General features: G+C 42.4%; 1 protein-coding gene across 5 annotated transcripts in view; it reads left to right on the top strand.

Annotated features, from left to right (window-relative positions):
• The window catches only part of CNTFR (ciliary neurotrophic factor receptor), a 572233-nt gene that overhangs the window by 469829 nt on the left and 86562 nt on the right, over nucleotides 1-15842 (top strand). For all 5 annotated transcript variants that reach the window (XM_089663460.1, XM_089663459.1, XM_089663456.1 and 2 more), the window contains one exon: nucleotides 1402-1565. In XM_089663460.1, the coding sequence (XP_089519586.1) occupies nucleotides 1402-1565 (164 nt within the window). The remainder of the gene's footprint in view (nucleotides 1-1401; nucleotides 1566-15842) is intronic.

Below are 15842 nucleotides of genomic sequence, written 5' to 3'. Positions count from 1 at the left end.
TAACATTGTTTATAAACGTCGATCAGACGGGAGATAGAGAGATACAAAGTAACATTGTTTATAAACATCGATCAGACGGGAGATAGAGAGATACAAAGTAACATTGTTTATAAACATCGATCAGACGGGAGATAGAGAGATACAAAGTAACATTGTTTATAAACATCGATCAGACGGGAGATGGAGAGATACAAAGTAACATTGTTTATAAACATCGATCAGACGGGAGATAGAGAGATACAAAGTAACATTGTTTATAAACATTGATCAGACGGGAGATAGAGAGATACAAAGTAACATTGTTTATAAACATCGATCAGACGGGAGATAGAGAGATACAAAGTAACATTGTTTATAAACATCGATCAGAAGGGAGATAGAGAGATACAAAGTAACATTGTTTATAAACATCGATCAGACGGGAGATAGAGAGATACAAAGTAACATTATTTATAAACATCGATCAGAAGGGAGATAGAGAGATACAAAGTAACATTGTTTATAAACATCGATCAGACGGGAGATGGAAACCTCTTAAAAGGGCCGGGAGGCTCCAGGGTTAAAGGGTTAATATTTGGATTTTTTTTTGTTCATTTTTATCTTTTTTATTTATTTTTTTTGTTAGTTACATTTGTGTAGTGTCACATGCGCTTGATTGAAAAAAAAAAAAACCTTTATTTTGTTTGTAAATAATTTTGCAAAGCTTTATACCAGAATCATAAGTTGACTGTCAAAACAAGATAAATTGTAGTAACAATATATACTTTTAATCTAGAGTACACTGTTTTTCTATTTAAACAAAAATTGAAGTAGGAAAGGGTGTTTTTTTTTAATTATTATTATTATTATTATGCTTTTATAGATTGCATAAAAAATAAAATCATTTAAAAAAAAAAATCACCAAAATAAAGCCTTGTTTGTCCTAAAAAATGTTCATTTAATTATTATTATTATTATTATGCTTTTATGGATTGCGTAAAAAATAAAATAATTTTTGCAAAAAAAATAAAAATCACCAAAAAAACCCGTTTGTCGCAAAAATGTACTTGGTATATTGCAGGATCATTGCACAGGTGAACAGTGTTTTTTTTTTTTTTTTTTAAGACACCAGAAGCTGCTTGCTTTCAGTTGGTTTCTCTCTAATTGAAATCCCATGGAGCTCCATCTGAACAGATCAGGCAGGGAGAAGGAATAGAGATGGGAGGAACAATCACACAATTATCTTTCACAACCCTTTTCAGGAGAGCAGTTAGGAATAGCTTGGTGAACATATCAATAAAAGTCCCACCTGCTGACTTCTTTCCATGCAATATAAAAAATAAAAATAATAAAATAAAAATATATAAAATCCCTGTACATGCCTTTTAAAAAAAAAAATGGCTTTTTTTCTTGTATTTGCAGTGAAGCCGGATCCGCCAGAGAACGTCGTAGCAAAACCCGTTTACAAAAACCCTCGGCGGTTGGAAGTCACATGGCAGACGCCGTCCACTTGGCCCGACCCAGAGTCGTTCCCGCTCAAATTCTTCCTGCGGTACCGACCGCTCATCCTGGACCAATGGCAGCACGTAAGTACGGGAAAATGGCGCCATGCTTTGGTTGGAGCTTCTTTCTGCGTGAGTGACACCGCACTGCTTGTATGGAAGACGGGTTATAGGAAGGGAAGATATTGTAAAGACAGGGTCACGATTTTATATTAGCTGCAATGTAACGTTTCATGATTTCTATTTATGTGCTTCAAATTCCATCAACTACCAACCACCCAATCCACCACCCAATCCACCACCCAATCCACCACCCAATCCACCACCCAATCCACCACCAAATCCACCGCCCAATCCACCGCCCAATCCACCACCAAATCCACCACCCAATCCACCACCAAATCCACCACCCAATCCACCACCAAATCCACCACCCAATCCACCACCAAATCCACCACCAAATCCACCACCCAATCCACCACCAAATCCACCACCCAATCCACCACCAAATCCACCACCCAATCCACCACCAAATCCACCACCCAATCCACCACCAAATCCACCACCCAATCCACCACCAAATCCACCACCAAATCCACCACCCAATCCACCACCAAATCCACCACCCAATCCACCACCAAATCCACCACCCAATCCACCACCAAATCCACCACCCAATCCACCACCAAATCCACCACCACGGGAACAATCTGCTCTACTATGTAGAGAGTTATAATAAACAATTACATTTATATCTTTGGATTTCCATGAGTCTGAATACTTGTTTATACTTGTTTGGCAATTGGATGTTTTTCAGGTTAAGGGTCTTGAGAATGTCTACCTTTTCTCCTCTGTGTTTTTGGATTCTGGGCATGGTTTCTTACACTCGATTGATGGCATGTGCTGTATAAAAGAAAAAATCACCATTTTATACACACTGGCCTTGAAGGTTTAAATGATTTAGATGCAGGATATTATTATTATTATTATTATTATAATTTTCCTCTTTATTATCATTACTATTATTATTATCCATATTATTAATAGTATTACTATTATTATCATTATTATTAGAATAATATTTATTATTATTAGTAGTAGTAGTAGTAGCAGCAGTAGTAGTAGTATTTTTATTATTATCCTCATTATTATTATTATCTATATTATAACTATTATTATTAGAATAATGTTTATTATTATTATTCGTAGTAGTAGTGTTATTATTATTATAATTATTATTTATTATTTTCCTTATTATCATTATCCATGTTATTAATATTATTATCATTTTTATTAGAGTAATATTTATTATTATTATTATTAGTAGTAGTAGTAGTAGTAGTAGTAGTAGTAGTATGTTTATTATTATCATCATTATTATCTATATTATAACTATTATTATTAAAATAATATTTTTTATTAATATTATTATTATTTGTAGTAGTAGTAGTAGTAGTGTTATTATTATTAGAATTATTATTTATTATTTTCCTTATTATCATTATCCATATTATTAATATTATATTATTACTATTATCATTTTTATTAGAGTAATGTTTATTATTATTATTATTAGTAGTAGTAGTATTTTTATTATTATCATCATTATTATTATTATCTATATTATAACTATTATTATTAGAATAATGTTTATTATTATTATTCGTAGTAGTAGTGTTATTATTATTAGAATTATTATTTATTATTTTCCTTATCATTATCCATATTATTAATATTATTACTATTATTATCATTTTTATTAGAGTAATATTTATTATTATTAGTAGTAGTATGTTTATTATTATCATCATTATTATTATTATCTATATTATAACTATTATTATTAAAATAATATTTTTTATTATTATTATTATTATTTGTAGTAGTAGTAGTAGTGTTATTATTATTAGAATTATTATTTATTATTTTCCTTATTATCATTATCCATATTATTAATATTATATTATTACTATTATTATCATTTTTATTAGAGTAATGTTTATTATTATTAGTAGTAGTAGTAGTATTTTTATTATCATCATTATTATTATCCATATTATAACTATTATTATTAGAATAATATTTATTATTATTATTATTATTCGTAGTAGTAGTGTTATTATTATTATTATAATTATTATTTATTATTTTCCTTATTATCATTATCCATATTATTAATATTATATTATTACTATTATTATCATTTTTATTAGAGTAATGTTTATTATTATTATTATTAGTAGTAGTAGTAGTATTTTTATTATTATCATCATTATTATTATTATCTATATTATAACTATTATTATTAGAATAATGTTCATTATTATTATTCGTAGTAGTAGTGTTATTATTATTATAATTATTATTTATTATTTTCCTTATCATTATCCATATTATTAATATCATTACTATTATTATCATTTTTATTACAGTAATATTTATTATTATTATTAGTAGTAGTAGTAGTATGTTTATTATTATCATCATTATTATTATTATCTATATTATAACTATTATTATTAAAATAATATTTTTTATTATTATTATTATTTGTAGTAGTAGTAGTAGTGTTATTATTATTAGAATTATTATTTTTTTCCTTATTATCATTATCCATATTATTAATATTATATTATTACTATTATTATCATTTTTATTAGAGTAATGTTTATTATTATTATTATTAGTAGTAGTAGTATTTTTATTATCATCATTATTATTATCCATATTATAACTATTATTATTAGAATAATATTTATTATTATTATTATTATTATTATTATTATTATTCGTAGTAGTAGTGTTATTATTATTATAATTATTATTTATTATTTTCCTTATCATTATCCATATTATTAATATTTTTACTATTATTATCATTTTTATTAGAGTAATATTTATTATTATTACTATTATTATTATTAGTAGTAGTAGTATCATTATTCATATTATTCATCTTATTATTATCCTTATTGTCCTTACTACTATTATTATTATTATTAATATTATCATTATTATTATCAAGGTATAATTTTATCACAGCCAATTGTAGATTTTATTAGGCTCCAGCATACCTCTGTACAGATTACATTTGCAAGAACAGCAGCTGTACTGAGAAAGCAAAAAAATGTTATCCATTAACAGATTATATCAGTTTGACTGCATTGGTCTTTTCTCCTCGGGGGAGTGGTTTAAGAAGATGGCTCCTCTGAGGAGTGTTTTTTGTATTCCTTCTGTATTGAACTGTATTGTTGCTGTATTGTCTCCCGGTATATTGTAAAGTGCTGAGCAAACTGTTGGCGCCATAAATCCTGTATAATAATAATATATAAATCCTGTATAATAATAATATATAAATCCTGTATAATAATAATAATATAAATCCTGTATAATAATAATAATATAAATCCTGTATAATAATAATATATAAATCCTGTATAATAATAATAATAATATAATAATAATAAAAATAATAATAGTAATAACTCTAGCAATACAAATAAGGATAATAATAATAATAATTAGTATCAGTAGTAATAATATTATTATCATAGTTTTTTTTCATATTATTCATACTTATTATTATTATCCTTATTTGTATTGCTAGAGTTATTACTATTATTATTTTCAAGGTATAATTTTGTCACAGCCGATGGTAGATTTTATGAGGCTCAGACATACCTCTGTATTCTGCGGAGATTACGTTTGCAAGAACAACAGATGTACTGGGAAAGAAAAAACAATGTTTATCCATTCGCAGATTTTATCAGTTTGATTGCATTGGCCTTTTCTCCTCGGGGGAGTGGTTTAAGACGTTGGCTCCTCTGAGGAGTGTTTTTATGCTGAATCTAGAATGACATTTCAGTATTGATAGAATTATTTTAAGGTTTGACGGTTAAATTCCACGTTCAATTTTGCATGAATGAATCCTGACTTGTCACAATACAGTATCATTTTCGCCGGCAGAAGGATGCATTTCCTCCTCTAGCGATCAGATTGCAACATTGTTTTTTCGTAGCAAGGTGAGAGGTTGCAGCATGGGGCTGATCTGTGTCAGACATTTGTGAACACAGCCAAGAACTGCATTGGCTGTATTGGGCCGCCTGCCTTTCCACGCACGTGACCTTTAATGGCCTCCCAATCTTAGTCCGTAGGGTTCAATATTGAGTTGGCCCCGCCCTTTCCACGCACATGACCTTTAATGGCCCCCCAGTCGTAGTCCGTAGGGTTCAATATTGAGTTGGCCCCACCCTTTCCCCACACGTGACCTTTAATGGCCTCCCAATCTTAGTCCGTAGGGTTCAATATTGAGTTGGCCCCGCCCTTTCCACGCACATGACCTTTAATGGCCCCCCAGCCTTAGTCCGTAGGGTTCAATATTGAGTTGGACCCGCCCTTTGCAGCTATAACAGCTTCAACTCTTCTGGGAAGGCCGTCCACAAGGTTTAGGAGGGTGTTTATGGGAAGGTTGGACCATTCTTCCAGAAGCACATTTGTCAGGTCAGGCACTGATGTCGGGGGAGGAGGCCTGGCTCGCAGTCTCCACTCTAATTCATCCCAAAGGTGTTCTATGGGGTTGAGGTCAGGACTCTGTGCAGGCCAGTCAAGTTCCTCCACCCCAAACTGGCTCCTCCATGTCTTTATGGACCTTGCTTTGTGCACTGGTGGGCAGTCATGTTGGAACAGGAAGGGGCCATCCCCAAACTCTTCCCACAAAGTTGGGAGCATGAAATTGTCCAGAATGTCGCCTTAAGAGTTCCCTTCACTGGAACTAGAGGGCCAAGCCCAACCCCTGAAAAACAACCCCACACCATAATCCCCCCTCCACCAAACGTTACACTTGGCACAATGCAGTCAGGTAAGTACCGTTCTCCTGGCAACCGCCAAACCCAGACATGTCCATCGGATAGCCAGACAGAGAAGCGTGATTGGTCACTCCAGAGAGCACGCCTCCACTGCTTTAGAGTCCCAATGACGTCATCACGTCATGACGTGTTTATGCAATGCAGGCAGTTCATGGCAGGTGGGGGGGGCTAGCAGGGTTGCCGCACATACCTTTCTGAAAACATTGCAGCACTTTACCTCAGTACTCCTCCCAAGAGCCCACAGCCCTGATGCAAGCAGTGGGTTGGCTCACGGGAGGAGTTATGCAAATATAAAAATGCCCTGATGGGTGAATGTCAATCTGAATTTGTCTCTGCTTCAGTTAGAGGTGAATATCATCCAAAAATAACAAGACAAAGAAAGAATGTAGCTCAATAAAAGATACCTTTTACCCCCACCATTTATTTTTCTGCTGCTATTCCAATCCACTTCCTCTGAGCCCGGGTCATCCCGGACGAGCCCCCAGCATGCGACTGGAAAGTGAAAGGAGAAGCAGCACGGTGATGAACTCATCTCTCTCCGTCAAACTGCTCTCTCCTTCTGTCAGCATGCTTCTTTTTAGCACATGAACTGACTGGCTCCGTGTGCTGCTTCTCCCTCTCCCAGTCTAAACTTTGCTGTACAGGGACTAAAAGAGGCTGATACCAGGTCATATTCAGGTATTTGCCACCCATGTAACACATATGTGCAGCATCAAAGAGGGTGGGCTTTAATGTCCACACGTCACACGGATGCGTCCATGGGCAGCACAGTGACCAAGCTGTCAAGGACAGATCTTGGTCTCTACTAATGTTTGTGATTTGGTGGCATCAGTGATCACAGTGGTCACATGACCGGCCAGTCCTTCCCACCCCATAAAGACCCTGTTAAAGGGATTGGTGGGAGGGGCTTAATAAATACAGAGCCGCGTTCATTTGTGTCTATTATATCTGCCTGGAGTTCAGCTTTAAGTATCACTTAAAGGTCCCGCACCTCGACCACACTGTGACCGGACAGTGATTGAGAAGCAGCAGACTGGTGGGCTCATCTCTCGGTCACTCTGCTCTCTCCTCCTATCAGAAGACTGATGAGCTCATCCCTCTGTCACTCTGCTCTCTCCTCCTATCAGTATGAAACTTGCACTTCAACACACCTGATTGGCTCCTTGTGCTCAGCCCCGGTCATCCCAGATGAGCCCCCAGCCTTTGACTGGAATGTGAAAGCAGATGCAGCACAGTGACAAGCTCATCTCTCTGTCACTCTGCTCTCTCCTCCTATCAACAGACTGATAAGCCAATCTCTCTGTTGTTCTGCTCTCTCCTCCTATCAGCAGACTGATGATCTCATCCTTCTGTCATTCTGCTCTCTCCTGCTATCAGCAGACTGATGAGCTCAGCTCTCTATCGCCCTGATCTCTCCTCCTATCAGCATTAAACTTGCACTTCAGCACACATTATTGGCTTCTTGTGGTGAGCCCAGGTCATCCCGGATGAGCCCCCAACCTGTGAATGGAATGTGAAAGGAAATGCAACACAGTGACAAGCTCATCTCTGTCACTCTGCTCTCTCCTCCTATCAGCAGACTGATAAGCCAACCTCTCTGTTGCTCTGCTCTCTCCTCCTATTAGCAGGCTGACAAGCAATCTCTCTATCACTCTGTTCTCTCCTCCTATCAGCAGACTGATGATCTCATCCCTCTGTCATTCTGCTCTCTCCTGCTATCAGCAGACTGATGAGCTCATCTCTCTATCGCCCTGATCTCTCCTCCTATCAGCATTAAACTTGCACTTCAGCACACCTGATTGGCTTCTTGTGCTGAGCCCAGGTCATCCCGAATGAGCCCCCAACATGTGACTGGAATGTAAAAGGACATGCAACACAGTGACAAGCTCATCTCTCTGTCACTCTGCTCTCTCCTCCTATCAGCAGACTGATAAGCCAATCTCTCTGTTGCTCTGCTCTCTCCTCCTATCAGCAGACTGATGATCTCATCCCTCTGTCATTCTGCTCTCTCCTGCTATCAGCAGACCGATGCGCTCATCTCTCTATCCCTCTGCTCTCTCCCCCTATCAGCATTAAACTTGCACTTCAGCACACCTGATTGGCTCCTTGTGCTGAGCCCTGGTCATCCCGGATGAGCCCGCAGCCTTTGACTGGAATGTGAAAGTTGATGCATCACAGTGACGAGCTCATCTCTCTGTCACTCTGCTCTCTCCTCCTATCAGCAGACTGATGAGTTCATCTCTCTGTCACTCTGTTCTCTCCTCCTGTCAGCAGACTGATAAGCTCATCTCTCTGTCACTCTGCTCTCCTCCTATTAGCAGGCTGACGAGTTCATCTCTGTGTCACTCTGTTCTCTCCTCCTATCAGAAGACTGATGATCTCATCCCTCTGTCATTCTGCTCTCTCCTGCTATCAGCAGACTGATGAGCTCATCTCTCTATCGCCCTGATCTCTCCTCCTATCAGCATTAAACTTGCACTTCAGCACACCTGATTGGCTCTTTGTGCTGAGCCCAGGTCATCCCGGATGAGCCCCCAACCTGTGACTGGAATGTGAATACAAATGCAACACAGTGACAAGGTCATCTCTCTGTCACTCTGCTCTCTCCTCCTGTCAGCAGACTGATGAGCTCATCTCTCTGTCACTCTGCTCTCTCCTCCTATCAACAGACTGATGAATTCATCTCTCTGTCACTCTGCTCTCTCCTCCTATCAGAAGACTGATGAGTTCATCGCTCTGTCACTCTGCTCTCTCCTCCTATCAGCATGAAACCTGCACTTCAACACACCTGATTGGCTCCTTGTGCTCAGCCCCGGTCATCCCAAATGAGCCCCCCAGCCTTTGACTGGAATGTGAAAGGAGATGCAGCACACTGACAATCTCATCTCTCTGTCACTCTGCTCTCTCCTCCTATCAGCAGACTGATGAGCTCATCTCTCTATCGCCCTGATCTCTCCTCCTATCAGCATGAAACGTGCACTTCAGCACACCTGATTGGCTTCTTGTGCTGAGCCCAGGTCATCGCAGATGAGCCCCCAACCTGTGACTGGAATGTGAAAGGAGATGCAGAACAGTGACAAGCTCATCTCTCTGTCACTCTGCTCTCTCCTCCTATCAGCAGACTGATGAGCTTATCTCTCTGTCACTCTGCTCTCTCCTCCTATCAGCAGACTGATGAGCCAATCTCTCTGTTGCTTTGCTCTCTCTTCCTATCAGCATGCAACTTCAGCACACTTGATTGGCTCCTTGTGCTGCTTCTCCCTTCCCTGGTGCTGTACAGGGACTGCAAGTGGCTGATACCAACACCAATTCAGTTTGATGTGTTAATGACTACAGAGGTGTATTGAATTGAGTCAAGTATTGGCGTCTCCGTTATTTTTCCCCTTTAGGACAAGTTCCTTTCCAGTATAGTATTTTTATATATTTTACATATTTTTAATACTCTTTGTGCTGCTCCATGTACATCTGAAGTCTGAACGCCTCCCCGCTCCCCTCCGAAGTTCTCTCTACCCCCTAATCACGCAGTCCATACTGTATTAAAGTGGCGCGCGGCGTGACGAGCGAAACGGCAGATAAGTAGCCGGTCCCGAGAAGTATAATTTCATAATACGCCGGCAGTGGAGCGATTAAGAAAATCCATTAAGTTTAAGTTATATCATGAACCTTCTGTTCCAGCAGCGATGGAATGTTCCGCGGAATATTTCTGATTAATACCGCCTTTAATTCCATTCTGCTGAACAAGTTTAACGCGGTAATGGCCGCACATTGCGCTGTGGAGACGGAGGCGGCCGTGCTGGAAATACTGGAAGTGGCGATAGGGGGACCGGTGATTTATGACCGCTCTGCGTTTCCAGAAACACTCCTGTCAGCACTTTATTTAATGTAAATGGCTCTGAATTGACGGACTTGTTGGAAGTAGTATTGGTACGAGTCGCTCTACTCCACGGCCAGCAGTGCTCATAGAGGAACTACAAGCACCAGCAAGGTCATGCTTCACCTCAAAGTGTATGGAGGACCCCCAGGTCTGTTTTTTAGTAGATCTGGCATCATGCCTCACTGTATACAAATTTCTTTTGCGAACAGTTTTTGCGGTTAAAAAAAAAATAAAATACCCCAAAAATGTCAATCATTTTAAATCCATCATCCTATCGTGATGCCTGTCGCCCACCGAGTTGCCAAACACAAACCGCCAGTGACCCAGCACACATGGCCGATCCCGATACTACCCATAGCCAAATGACAGCTCCATAAGCTGTCATCATCTGTATAAAAGAAGGGGCAGGGGAAATGATGGAACCACTAATGACCCAGCAGCACATGGCCGATCCTGATGCTACCTGTAGCCAAATGACAGCTCCACAAGCTGTCATCATCTGTATAAAGGAAGAAGCAGGAAACATGATGGAACCGCCAGTGACCCAGCAGCATATGGTCGATCCCAATGCTACCCATAGCCAAATGACAGCTCCACAAGCTGTCATCGTCTGTAGAAAGGAAGGGGCGGGGAACATGATGGAACCGCCAGTGACCAGCAGCACCTGGCCGATCCCAATGCTACCCATAGCCAAATGACAGCTCCACAAGCTGTCATCGTCTGTATAAAGGAAGGGGCGGGGATCATGATAGAACCGCCAGTGACCCAGCAGCACATGGCCTATCTCGATGCTACCCATAGCCAAATGACAGCTCCACAAGCTGTCATCGTCTGTATAAAGGAAGGGGCGGGGAACATGATGGAACCGCCAGTGACCCAGAGCACATGGATGATCCCGATGCTACTCATAGCCAAATGACAGCTCCACAAGCTGTCATCATCTGTATAAAGGAAGGGGCGGGGAACATGATAGAACCACCAGTGACCCAGCAGCACATGACCTATCCTGATGCTACCCATAGCCAAATGACAGCTCCACAAGCTGTCATCATCTGTATAAAGGAGGAAGGGGCGGGGAACATGATGGAACCGCCAGTGACCCAGAGCACATGGATGATCCCGATGCTACTCATAGCCAAATGACAGCTCCACAAGCTGTCATCATCTGTATAAAGGAAGGGGCGGGGAACATGATGGAACCACCAGTGACCCAGCAGCACATGACCTATCCTGATGCTACCCATAGCCAAATGACAGCTCCACAAGCTGTCATCATCTGTATAAAGGAAGGGGCAGGGAACATGATGGAACTGCCAGTCACCCAGCAGCACATGGCCGATCCCGATGCTACCCGTAGCCAAATGACAGCTCCACAAGCTGTCATCATCTGTATAAAGAAAGGGGCAGGGAAACATGATGGAACCACCAGTGACCTAGCAGCACATGGCCGATCCCGATGCTACCCATAGTTAAATGACAGCTCCACAAGCTGTTATCATCTGTATAAAGGAGGAAGGGGCGGGGAACATGATGGAACCGCCAGTGACCCAGCACACATGGCCGATCCTGATGTTACCCATTGCCAAATGACAGCTCCACAAGCTGTCATCATCTGTATAAAGGAAGGGGCAGGAAACATGATGGAACTGCCAGTGACCCAGCAGCACATGGCTTATCCCGATGCTACCCATAGCCAAATGACAGCTCCACAAGCTGTTATCATCTGTATAAAGGAAGGGGCGGGGAACATGATGGAACCGCCAGTGACCCAGAGCACATGGATGATCCTGATGCTACTCATAGCCAAATGACAGCTCCACAAGCTGTCATCATCTGTATAAAGGAAGGGGCAGGGAACATGATGGAACCACCAGTGAACCAGCAACACATGGCCGATCCCGATGCTACCCATAGTTAAATGACAGCTCCACAAGCTGTTATCATCTGTATAAAGGAAGGGGCGGGGAACATGATGGAACCGCCAGTGACCCAGCAGCACATGATCTATCCTGATGCTACCCATAGCCAAATGACAGCTCCACAAGCCCTCATCATCTGTATAAAGGAAGGGGCGGGGAACATGATGGAACCGCTAGTGACCCAGCAGCACATTACCGATCCCGATGCTACCCATAGTTAAATGACAGCTCCACAAGCTGTTATCATCTGTATAAAGGAAGGGGCGGGGAACATGATGGAACCGCCAGTGACCCAGAAGCACATGGCCGATCCCGATGTTACCCATAGCCAAATGACAGCTCCACAAGCTGTCATCATCTGTATAAAGGAAGGGGCGGGGAACATGATGGAACCGCCAGTGACCCAGAAGCACATGGCCGATCCCGATGTTACCCATAGCCAAATGACAGCTCCACAAGCTGTCATCATCTGTATAAAGGAAGGGGCGGGGAACATGATGGAACCGCCAGTGACCCAGAAGCACATGGATGATCCCAATGCTACCCACAGCCAAATGACAGCTCAACAAGCTGTCATCATCTGTATAAAGGAAGGGGCGGGGATCATGATGGAACCGCCAGTGACCCAGCAGCACATGGCCTATCCCGATGCTACCCATAGCCAAATGACAGCTCCACAAGCTGTCATCATCTGTGTAAAGGAGGAAGGGGAGGGGAACATGATGGAACCGCCAGTGACCCAGCAGCACATGATCTATCCTGATGCTACCCATAGCCAAATGACAGCTCCACAAGCTCTCATCATCTGTATAAAGGAAGGGGCGGGGAACATGATGGAACCGCTAGTGACCCAGCAGCACATTACCGATCCCGATGCTACCCATAGTTAAATGACAGCTCCACAAGCTGTTATCATCTGTATAAAGGAAGGGGCGGGGAACATGATGGAACCGCCAGTGACCCAGAAGCACATGGCCGATCCCGATGTTACCCATAGCCAAATGACAGCTCCACAAGCTGTCATCATCTGTATAAAGGAAGGGGCGGGGAACATGATGGAACCGCCAGTGACCCAGAAGCACATGGCCGATCCCGATGTTACCCATAGCCAAATGACAGCTCCACAAGCTGTCATCATCTGTATAAAGGAAGGGGCGGGGAACATGATGGAACCGCCAGTGACCCAGAAGCACATGGATGATCCCAATGCTACCCATAGCCAAATGACAGCTCCACAAGTTGTCATCATCTGTATAAAGGAAGGGGCGGGGAACATGATGGAACCGCCAGTGACCCAGCAGCACATGGCCTATCCCGATGCTACCCATAGCCAAATGACAGCTCCACAAGCTGTCATCATCTGTGTAAAGGAGGAAGGGGAGGGGAACATGATGGAACCGCCAGTGACCCAGCAGCACATGATCTATCCTGATGCTACCCATAGCCAAATGACAGCTCCACAAGCTCTCATCATCTGTATAAAGGAAGGGGCGGGGAACATGATGGAACCGCTAGTGACCCAGCAGCACATTACCGATCCCGATGCTACCCATAGTTAAATGACAGCTCCACAAGCTGTTATCATCTGTATAAAGGAAGGGGCGGGGAACATGATGGAACCGCCAGTGACCCAGAAGCACATGGCCGATCCCGATGTTACCCATAGCCAAATGACAGCTCCACAAGCTGTCATCATCTGTATAAAGGAAGGGGCGGGGAACATGATGGAACCGCCAGTGACCCAGAAGCACATGGCCGATCCCGATGTTACCCATAGCCAAATGACAGCTCCACAAGCTGTCATCATCTGTATAAAGGAAGGGGCGGGGAACATGATGGAACCGCCAGTGACCCAGAAGCACATGGATGATCCCAATGCTACCCATAGCCAAATGACAGCTCCACAAGTTGTCATCATCTGTATAAAGGAAGGGGCGGGGAACATGATGGAATCATTGCCCATATATGGTCATGGCCATATTTAGGTAGTGCTGTAGGTCCTCCTTGGCCATGTAAGTGAATGAGTTGGGTGACGTCATTGGTTGGAAAGGATGTGGCGGGCGATAACTGGAAGGCCAGACGTTCGTCCACACAGAACCAGGGGTGGACTGACAACTCATGGGGCCCCTGGCAACAGAGGATCATGGGGCCCTGTGTCCTTGCCCAAACTCAAAAAAGCCTATGAAAAAGGTACCAGGGGCATCTCTTGGGGCCCCCTTCTGACCCCGGACCCTCGGGCAGTGCCCAAGTTTCCAAATGGTCAGTCCGCCCCTGCACAGAACGCTCTAAACGCTAAGCTCCTCCCTAGTAATTAGTATGATTGGCGCCGGATGATCGTTAAGCGTGCATGCATGCGTGTGCTCTTGCGTGTCGCATGTAGGGCAACCCTTTAATTTCAATGATTTTTTGGTAAAATTGCGCCGCATTGAACCACATGGCGCGTGTAAAAACACGTGTGGTTACCAACGCACAGGGGTGCCACTAAGAATGAATGGCACCCCATTAAAGAGCAGCACATGTCGCGTGCATTACCGCATGTTCCCGACACGCAAACATGTGAACCAAGCCTTAGTCCTGCAGCTCCAAAAAATGTCCCCCCGAGGCGCAAATCGTTCGGGTTTTTCCGGCAAACCTTGGCACCTGACAGCGACGGCTTGTAACGGCGTTTTCCGGGACACGCCAGACATGTAATCTCCCGATCCGTGTCCCTGGCGCGCTGCCCCGGCGCTCTCTAATTACCAGGCCGTTCCCTGGAAGATGACAGCCGTCTCCGTGCCCCTTAATTCCAGCAATGTCAACCAGGACAGGCCTGGAGGAGGAAGCCGGAGGATGAGGGCAGCGCTTACGGAAATTAATATGCACTATTCATGGGCCGCGATCGATCGGGAGATGCATCACCCCCAGCGGCAGGCTGCCGCGTCTCACCTCCGACCACTGATTCAGCACCAGCTGCAGACAAGGTGCGCGTGAGCCGCGCGGGAAGGTCAGAGCAATGTCTGCCGGGGACACGGGAACCGTCCGCACACAAGAGGAATGGCTTCCTGCTTTATGGCCACTGCGCCGAAAAACACCGCGCCGCGGAGTCCGCTCTGCATCCGCTCTGCGTCTGCTCTGCTTCAAGGGGAATGCAGGCTGGATGTCATTATTATGTTTTCTTGATTTTTAATTCTAAAAAGAAACATTTGTGAATATTTGTTTCTTTTTTTTTTAAATTTAGAATTCAGTAAATATGAAATGTTACATAATAATATCATGTATCAAATGGAATCCTTTATACAGATTACTGATCCAGCACTGCTTCCTCCTCCGCCATCTGACAAGACTCACACGGTCACCTTATATACAGATTACTGATCCATCACTGATTCCTCCTCCACTAACTGACAAGACACACACCGTCACCTTATATACAGATTACTGATCCAGCACTGCTTCCTCCTCCACTATCTGACAAGACACACACCGTCACCTTATATACAGATTACTGATCCAGCACTGCTTCCTCCTCCACCATCTGACAAGACACACACCGTCACCTTATATACAGATTACTGATCCAGCACTGCTTCCTCCTCCACTTTCTGACAAGACACATACCATCAGCTTATATACAGATTACTGATCCAGCACTGCTTCCTCCTCCACCATCTGACAAGACACACACCGTCACCTTATATACAGATTACTGATCCAGCACTGCTTC

This window comes from Staurois parvus, unplaced genomic scaffold (assembly GCF_062004578.1).
Source record: "Staurois parvus isolate SC_StPar_1 unplaced genomic scaffold, SC_StPar_1.0 ptg001691l, whole genome shotgun sequence".
NCBI lineage: Eukaryota > Metazoa > Chordata > Amphibia > Anura > Ranidae > Staurois > Staurois parvus.
The sequence above is the reverse complement of the archived record's forward strand: the minus strand, read 5'-3'. Positions and strand labels throughout refer to the sequence as shown.